General features: G+C 51.0%; 1 protein-coding gene across 3 annotated transcripts in view; it reads right to left on the reverse strand.

Annotated features, from left to right (window-relative positions):
* EHMT1 (euchromatic histone lysine methyltransferase 1) overlaps positions 1-9487 on the reverse strand; it is a 121611-nt gene extending 112124 nt beyond the window's left edge. For all 3 annotated transcript variants that reach the window (XM_055799259.1, XM_055799228.1, XM_027778161.2), the window contains exon 1: positions 9353-9487. In XM_055799259.1, coding sequence (XP_055655234.1) covers positions 9353-9373 — 21 coding nt within the window. In that variant the 5' untranslated portion in view covers positions 9374-9487. The remainder of the gene's footprint in view (positions 1-9352) is intronic.
* Positions 9488-9825: the final 338 nt, after the last annotated feature.

A 9825-nucleotide genomic window follows, 5' to 3' on the forward strand; every position in this document is an offset into this window, starting at 1 on the left:
GCTGCCTCTGGGATCCCTCTGGGATCACACCAGGACCTGTATTTCAGTGCTGGCTGGGGGCGAGGAGGATCTTTGTGTCGTGTGTCACTGCTGACGGCAGCCTCCAGCCACAACTCCAGGCCAAGCAGCAGCAACAGCAACATAACACACATCTTGTCACTGCATAAAGCACCATTTGCATCCGCAGCAAAAGGCAAAATTTTACGCCTGCTGTCACAAAGAGGGAGAAGATAAATTATGTCTATAAAACACGAGGATAGCCTAGGGGTGTGGATTTGAGAAGACACCAATCCAAACAGTTTTTAATAAAAGCCCTAAAAGATCAAGACCAATGTGCTATCAACGTAGAGCTATGTGAGAAAAGGTGCAAAACTCTTAGAAACCCAAGAACATAACCGTATTGCCAGCACGCAGGGTGCTTTCAACAGGGAAGGAGACCATAAAACTCACAGACAAAGAAATACCAAAGACGTGGGAGTCAGGCACAGAGTACACTGTGTATGAGAGACACCTGGTCTAAATCTTAAAAAAAAGATGGGAAGTACAACTTGCAGACTGGAAAACAATGTGGAAATAACCGAGATAGAATATGATGCCCCCTCTCTGGCCTTTTCAAACGATACAAGCCGGAGGCAGTGCTAACCTTTCCCCACTGTAAATTCTCAAAAGTCAAAGCAGACGAATCTTCAACAAATGTGCTCAGTAGCTGTTTGTTTGCTCACTGGTGGCGTTTCCCTGGTACAAGGGGATGTTGATTAAAAGACAGCATGGCTCTTCACCTCCTCTCTCCACACACGCTCTGAAAGCTACAGGATCTGGCAGTACAGCAAGAGTAAATATTACATCTCATCCGAAAGCCATCTTTAAAGGAACACTCCTTGTTTCTCCTCAAAGTGTGGCAAAAAAGATCAAATATTCCAGATGTCATCTCCAGGTCCTACAGGACACCTGCTTATAAACAATCATCTTTGCATATTAAGAAGGCATTAAAGCACCAACTTGAAACAATGCATCCTAGCAGCACTAAAAACTACCCTCCCTAATCCAAAGAACAAAAGGATTTCTAATGTCTGGAATTCACAGATCCTTAACATTTAAAACAGAGAGTTGACAAAAGCTATTACAAACAAGTTTGCAATTAAAACCACCTAATATCTTGGTTACCAGTTCAGCAGCCGTGCTTTTTTGCAAAGCCTTCTGGGTGTTGATTTAATCTATCAAATATTAATAATGCTCCTCAATTAATGAAATATTTAGACTTATCCTTTATGTCCTCATAATCTAAAGATTTATGTTCAAACTCGCAGGCCAACAGGATACTAGACGGAATCCTATGAACCAGCTCACAGCCTGACTGTTAATGCTGTCATCTCCCCAATACACACGCTCCCTTTACGCTGATAAACCCACGTTTGCCAGGTTGCATATCCACTACCTACCGCCTTGGGTGTAAGAAAGGCATTAAAAAAAAAAAAAAAAAAAGTTAATTTCTCAGGTCTCAAAAATGCAAGTGACTTAAAACATCCATCTCCTATTTAGTGCAGGTCCTGATGACCTCCAGGCTGGAGGTGCTGCCTCTCCAGCCCCTGAATCCCCCTGGCCAGCGATACACGGGGTGCGCAGGGCTGACACCACCCGCACGGCGCTGCCAGCCTCCAGCACCTTCCTGCAAGTCCCTGCCACGTGCCTAAAGCAAAACTCACAGGGAATGAACTTCAGTCAAGGGCAGCATAAAAACATGCCTTGGGTAACACCCCAGGAACTGAGATTATCGAGAGGATAAATTAAAACTACAGGGAAGAACAGGCTTTGCTGCCCAACTGCAAGCACCTGGGCTGAGTTAATGCAGCATCAAAAACTTTAGAGTCGGTTTAGAGGTAGGGCACAGCCTTCAGTCAAAGGCCTTTGGGCATCTGCATTCACTGGACACCGACGAGCATCACATTTCAGTAACTACCTCCTGATTTTGCGACAGGCGTCCTTTCAGTTCCCAAATCAACAGCTGGATAAAACATGTAATTTTGAAACCCATTAATCCTTTCTAACTCTTCTACCACGTGCATGTTTAATTTCCCACTTCTTGAAACAATATTATGATTTTTGAGAGAAACAGACTATAGCTTCTGAATGCTCTGGGCCAGCAGTACGAAGCATCCCTAGTTACCACAGAAGCTGGATAAAACATTCGGGTAATATGCCTTCTGGCTTTAAGCCTTTGGGAGAAATTACCTATTATAACTTCCTCTGAAACTGCAAGGACTAGAAATGTGCGACTGGAGAGGAAGAAGGTAGCTGAGATTCTTAAGAATCCAGCAGCTCATGCTTTAAAAGGAAAAGGAGGCCAAAAAAAAGGAAAAAAAAAATGTATTTCACTGCATTTGATTCAAATGCATCAGCAGGTCATGGCCAATAGTCCTGGGGAGACCAGGGTTCCCTTTTGCCAGTTAATGTGCTGAAATACATCTGTCCACATCTACACTTGAGTTCTAAAATCAATTAAAAAAATCTGAAGTAGCACTCTGAAGGACACATAGACACTTAATATAACCAAGGCCAAAGCACAGCATATTTCAGTTTGGACACCGGGACTGCAATTCTGTCTCCACGGAGGTGCCCGTGCTCTCGTGCTATGTTCCCTTCAGCTCTACGGATGGCTGACGCCATCAGATTCACCCCAGCTGCCCTCTGTTCCCAGAAGCAGTAAGCACCATGTTCTTCTTCTTCTTAGCAACAAGACAAGCACAAGCAGGCACGTTCTTCTGCAGCATCACAAGCCTCCTGGACTTGGCTCAAATGCTTTGCCCCAAATCACAGGTAATGGGCCTGCTGCATGCTCTCTGGGCACCACTATTATCTCTGCTCACCGCAGTTTGCTCAGTTCCCCAGTTCTCCGCTGCTGGTTTTGAATGCTGTAGCCATGGCAAGCTCATAACTATCTTCTGGGTCATGTACTGCTCCAGCTGACTCAAGAAGCTCTAATGATTTTGATTATTTTTATCCCTCTTTGCATAATTTTTACATTTCCCTGTAACAAATGGGGAAAGTCACTTACCTGGCTTTATTTTGAGTCTATCCGTGTCAGCCTGGTTATCTTGCTCTGTATTTACTTCCTCCCCAGTTGCGCCACCTGCAAATTTCCTCCCTCTCCCATGTGCTGTCCCTGCAGGATGATTAGCCGTATGCAAACCGAAGTGGACCTGAATTTTCGACGCTACCAGTCCATCCCACTCACCGTCTCGCTGTCCTAAACTGACACTGCTCACCACTGCCTCTGAGAGCTCTCCCTTGAGAAGGAGATATGACACTGAAAAGGATGGATTTAATATTTAATAGCCCACCTCCACCCCCAAGCCAGTCCCCTGAACACACAAGCAGCTCAGCCCTACACCGTGTCAGCTCACCTGGCTCAGCAGCTGTCTGCAGTTTATGGCGGGCAGCGTGTTTGAGCCGGGGGGACTTCTCAGTGGAGCCAAACAATCTTAAATGTAAACTCGGGCAAAATGAGCTGGTACGGAAGCAGACAGCAAGACAATGGAGGGGATCAGGCTGGGCATTAAGGAAACAGGAATCCTCTTGGAAGAACATTTCCTACTTGAAAAGAGGATACGCTGGATGTCCTTGATACGTTGCCTATGCTAGAAATTTTTAATTAAAAGCAGGAAAGCCTTTCTATTTTAGACGCCGTGATACCAGCATCAAGCGCTTTTATAAGTACAGTTTATTCTGGGTTTATATGCATTTCACAGAGGCTGGCAGCCAAGCTAAGCCAGCAGGGCTACAGCAAACTCTTCCACTCCTGGTCGGATTTACTTTACCGCTTCAACCAGTCACCAGCCATCACCAAGGGGACGTGCCTGCCCACACACTGAGGGAGGCCAGACTCACACAACTTCTCCCTGATCTACTGGAGACACAGACAGCTAGGTGAGCCTTTCAGCGGCGACCTTTGGCTCCCATGACAGTCAAGAAAAGGGAAATCTCCAGTGAAACGTGTCTTGAAGCACTCACACAGACCCCTCGCACCTCTCACTGTCCTGCACAAAGCACAACCCCCCCTTTCACCTCCTCCTTTTCTGGGACCCAGTGACCCAAACCACAGGCGCCAGCTGCCCTCTGCTCCAAACATTTTGCTAGGGAAAAGCCAGAGGAATACAGCCTGCTGCCATCCCCTCCACAGCCCCGCTTCCCGAGCGGAGAGGCCACGCAGGTGGCATCACCGCAGCTTCAGGAGGGGAAGAGACAGATGACAAAACACCAGGCAAGCTGATCAAGAGCAAGGCCCCAAACTAGCATTTCAGATCAGTGGCAACACAACAGCATCAGTCCCTAATCATTTCGATATCAGCTGCTCTCATGCACATTTGGAAATGTGATACCCCAGGGTACCGGTAGATCACTCTCTGCTAGCGGCAATGAACCGCCAAGGGATGCTAATGCCTTCATCAGCTGGCACAGCTGTTTGCAAGGTGAGGGCACATCCAGCTCTATCTGCCAGCACAGCTCGAATCCATTCCCTCCACAGAAGAGCTGGCTGTTTGTTTGTTTGTTTTTTCTGGCTGTTGTTGGGGGTTTTGCTCGTAATTGCATCTCTACTAGGACTTCTGCTGACACAGCTATGGTGGAGGGGAGAGCAATTTCTTTGCATTCACGGACAGATAACTAAGTCGGCAAAACTTCTCAAATGTAGACCAAGCCTCTGCTTTGGAAAGCAAAAAATAAACTACCTTGGTCTAAAATCACCTCTAAGCTAATACAGCTACGTCCACAGCAAGGACTTATATTAGCATGACTATTTCAGCAAGGGAAAATGAAAAATCATCCTCTCCAGCCAGCGTAATTATATTGGAAGGGCTTTTTTTAAAGTATAAACCAGGCCTTTGATTCTGCCTTGACTGACTAAACGTTCTTCAGATGCTTTCTTTAGTCACATTGGCTCAGCCACGTTAGCTTAACACAACTGAAGGGCACTTCTAAGGCTTTCTTAAAACTTCAGAAGCCGCATTTGCCCATTCTGTTATTATTTAAAGTTTTTCCATGTGGAAGAAAAGGATGAGTTCCCAAAGGGCCTATGCTAGCCCACAGCTTGCTCAGCACACGAGAACCCATGTTTTGGAAGTAAACGTTAGCATCCATCTGATAGAGGGCAAAATTCTGTCCTGGACAGGGTAGTGTGCAATTTTAACATGTCAACAAAGCAACCCTTGTGCGAAAGCCCCTAACTGACAAAAGTTTAAAAATCTCCTTACTAGGCCTTTAGTATCAAAGAGGGGAAAAACCACCTTCTCTCTTCATACAAAGACACAGATAAAATGTATTAACCCTGGTACTCCAGAAGAAATTTAAGACAACTGAAAACACACATATTTTGCCCGCGTTCACAGTCTCATGTCAGTGTAGTATTGACATAGCTCACTGTGCTAAGGAGACCAAGGGAAACAGCTGTCCTGCAGCCATCAAGAAGTGCAGGCTCCCAGACAGCTCACAAAGTAGAAAAGATTAAACGCACCAAGTTTTCCTGCTGTAACTTACTGAAACAGACTCCGTATTAAAAGCAACAGCCCTGGGAAAGCAAAGCCCTCTCCTCACTTGCAATACCAGCTGGCAGGAGTAAATGAGAGAGGAGGAAGGGCAGGGCAGGCCTGAAAGAAGCACTGGATTTCACGTCACCTGCAAAACAGAAAGTGGGAAACCGAAGTAGTCATCTGTGTGCTCACTGCTCAAAGGCACTGCTCATTAGGTCCTGGCTTTTCCTATTATCACTGCTGCACTCAGTGGCCTATTACAGCAACCTCCTTCCAGCCAGGGACCCGTGAATAGGAAGCGCTTTGACATGAGTGAATGTTGCCCCTTAATCCAGTGGGGAGTTCATTGAACAGGCGGAGGGCTGCCGACAGAGCTGCCGGCACCAGCTGGCTGAGGGGATGAGAGCAAGGATCAAAGCCAGGGCAAAGCCTCAGCACCGCGAGCCTGATTTGCAAAAACTGCTCAGCCTGTTGAGTCCTCACCTTTAAAAGGTGGGGAGCTGCTGGGTGCTGAACTCGTCGGAGATCCGACCTCAGCTGAGGATGCTGAGCAGTGGGGAAATCTGTCCTCTATGTGGCTTGCACACCGTCTCTTCACTTTAAAGATCAAAGCTGCATCTCCAGAAAAAAAGATGTTACAGATCAGAACAGATAGGAGGAAAAAAAAATGATGAAAAATGCAGTGTGACTTCTGAAGAGAACCACTTCATTCAAAGCCACACACACACCTTACTTCCTGCTTAGCATGCAGGCACCAGCCTTCCTGAGGTTAGCATGAGTCTGAGGAAAAACATCATGGCTTGAAACCTCTCTTTCAAGTTCACACCAAACAATCATTTTAGGAAACACACAAACACAAGGTCAGCTGAGTCTCCTCACTAAACCGATGCAAACTGGAGTAGCAGCATCAAATTAAATGAACCTGCGCTATCAATAAAAAACTGGCTGAGCAAGACAAACCCATTTATTTAAAACTTTAATCTTTAGCACTGTAACTGCAGCAGGTCTAAAATACGTGAAAGTCCCAAACCAGACGGAACACAAGAGACCTGCTAAAGCAAAGCAGCAGCAAAACCAGGCTTCTCTGAAGCAATGTGGTTACTGTGCCTAATGACTGCAGCATGGCTACTTACCTGGCAGCTCAACCAAAGCACAGAAATTACTTGGGGCTGCCTCAGAGCAAGGCACCCAGAAGAGAATAACCATCGAAGTTTAAAGCTGAGAACTTACAAAGAACTTGGTGCTCAGAGAGATTCTCCCTCACCCATCAACACCAAGATTTGCCAAGGAGCTATTCTATACTGGAAGCTTTTGTCTTAACAGCCAACAACCTTATCTGCAGAGGTGGTATGGACACTCCCTGGAGACACACAGACAGCACTCTTTCCAACCTGCCCACTCCCACCCAGCTCTTTGCGTGGAGCAATTATCTCCTCCCAGCAACACACCTCTGCCCCTCTCTCAAGTGAAATAATCCCTCGTTTCTGCTCCATCTTGCACATGGCAGACCATCACAGTTGCGGGATGTTTATCCTTGCTCTCCCCTGCCAGCGCTGGGGGAGCAAAGAGCATCTCCTCCAGTCTCTAAATTCCAGCCTGATTTATACCAACTTCCTCCCCTCTGGCCTCAGATTTGTCTGAGTTTATGGGGGAGGGGAGGAATTAAACTCCAAATGAGTGATCGTTCCCCCTCCATAATCCACAGCAACATCTGTGGATATTAAGCCTGATTCTAAGAGCGATGTTTCTTGATGCTTTGTGTACAGAGCAGACCCAGCCAGGACTGCTGGGAGATGCTTCCCAAAATAAAAGATGGGCATCTGTAGTGTTAAGACTAACCTGTGCATTAAAAGTTGATGATTTGTGAGCCAAGTCCTGCCCCTGTTACAGCCATGGCGCTCTCCTGAAAGCAATCACACGGAGGTAGCCGAAGGCAAAACCCAACTGTGGAGTCACACGAGCACCTGAGGGCTGATTCCTCTATCACAGGCAAAATTAACACCTGATTCACTTCAGAAGCACACACAAAGGGCAGAAGGATCAGGCCTTGAGATGCAGTTGTGATGGAACACAAAGCATAAGGAAAGCCTTGGGCAAAACTCCCACTAAAGATGATGGGAATCTTGTCTGAGTACTAATTCAACCTGTTCTTTGCAGCGCTTCCCAAAGAACCGCTGTTGTGATAGAACACAAACCGTAAAGGAAACCCTTGGGCAAAACTCCCACCAAAAATGAAGGGAATCTTGTCCAAGAACTTGTTCTTTGCAGTGCTCCACAAGGAACCGCCGTTGCCACCTGTGTGGCCATGCCACAGACCTCATCCCAGGCGGGGCAGAAGCTCCCTGCGGCAGCACAGCCCTCCGACCGCGGTGTTTCAGGGACAGCGCTGGGACAGGCTGCAGCACAACCTGGCACACCTGAGCCGCAAGGTGCCCAGAGGTCCTGAGGTAACAGCAGCGGGCTGTAGTGACAGGGCACTGTTAGTTTCTATACGAGGTATATATATAGTTTTTATCACCACCTCAGCGCTCCTTCTGCATGGGCAGGCTCAGCAGCCAGCATGCTGCAAGCTGGTGTTTACCTGAGGGCAAACAGACCTACAAGAGTTTATACACTCTAACAAAAGGGCAAACAGACTTTTTATAAAAAGAGTTTATAATGTATTAACAAAACCAGGGGGGAAAGTTTCAGCCTGGCACAAAGACCCACTGCAGGCGCAGTGTCCCAGCTCCACGTGCCACTCACGTAGTTTCATGGAGTAGCCGAACTCTTTGGGGATGTTTCCAGCTCTGGCTAATTACAGCCAATTGTCATTACACGGCAAACTTCATTTTCTTTGGGGATTTTGGATGCGACGCCAGAATTTCCTCAAGGTTTGCGCTCACAGTCAAACCCCAACAGCACATGGGCAAAGCGCGCTGGAAGCCCCCGCACCCCGGGCTGGCTGCGGCCGGAGGGGGGGTGTGTGTGTGTGTGCAGCCACCCTGAGCGCCCCTGGCTCCCCGGCAGCCCCCGGCCCCGCTGCCGGGCCCGCCGCGCTGAGGGCAGGCGGGAGCCGGGCGCGCTCGGCCCCTGGGGAAACTCCCGAGTGTTTTCTGAGGGAAAACTCCACGGCCTTCCCCGCCGGGGGCTGCCCCGCCGGGCCGCCCTTGCCCAGAGAGCCGCAGGCCGCGGGCACAGCCCGCCGGACAGCACCTGCCGCGCCTCCCGCCCGCGCAGGGCCCGCACCGGGCCCCGGCCGCCCGCCGGCTGCTCCCGCCCAGCGCAGCGCGGCCCGGCTGCCGGGGGCGGGCCGGGGGCCGGGCCGGGGCCGCCCCGCCGCCGCGCGGGCCCGGGGCTCTGCATGCCTCATGCCTGCCCCCGCACGGGCGCGGGCCCGCCGCCCGGGACCCTGCATAGCTCATAGCGGCGGCCACGCCGCTACCGCCGCGCCCGGCCGGCCCTGGACTCTGGATGGAGCCGCTCCAGCGCCGCCCGGCGCCCCGTCGCATGGGGGGCCCCGGAACATGGATGGCGGCCGCGCCGCTCCCCCCGCCTCCGCCACACGCACTCGCTCCCATTGGGGGGAACCCCGGAATCTGTATGGCCCATACCACTGACTCACCGCGGAGGGGTGTTACTTATACAGAGTCCCGGGCCCCCCTACACACAATGGCAGCAGCTCCCACATTCTTCCCCTCAGAGGAGTTGGACTGAACCATGGGGCGGCGGGGGCACGGCCCCCCTCCAGGCCTCCGACAGAACCCGCCTGGCCCTGGGCGATACCACTCTACGCTCCCCCATCTTCCTTCCCCCCGCCCGGGTAGATGGACGCCGCCGCTCTCACTCACCTCGGCATCCACTGTGGCCATGGCCGGAGCCCCGGAGCGTAGCCCCGCCCCCTCGGCGGCTCCTCACGCCTTGGCTCCGCCCCTTTCCCCTCACTCTTCTCAATGGAGACGCTCCGCCGGCCATCGCGCATGCGTACGGCATCATGGCGGCCCCCACGGCGCCCCTCCGGCCGTACGGCATCATGGCGGCGCCCACCAGCTGCCGGCCGTACAGCCGGCGCCGGGCAGGGGGTGGGATGAGGATGGGGTGAGACGGGGACACGGGTGGGACGGGGCCCCTCGCTCCCCACGCACGGCCGCGCCGGCACCCCTCGGACCGCGGACTCCTCACTACTTCTGTCGGGAGACCCCGCCACGGTGGCCTTGGCCCCTCGTGCCGTGGGGGGTACCCCACCATGGGCTGTGTCCCTGCTGCCCGCGGCTGCGGCCCGGCGTGGGGCCAGAGCACCAGCCGATCCCAGCCTTAAGCACCT

This window comes from Falco peregrinus, chromosome 1 (assembly GCF_023634155.1).
Source record: "Falco peregrinus isolate bFalPer1 chromosome 1, bFalPer1.pri, whole genome shotgun sequence".
Lineage (NCBI taxonomy): Eukaryota > Metazoa > Chordata > Aves > Falconiformes > Falconidae > Falco > Falco peregrinus.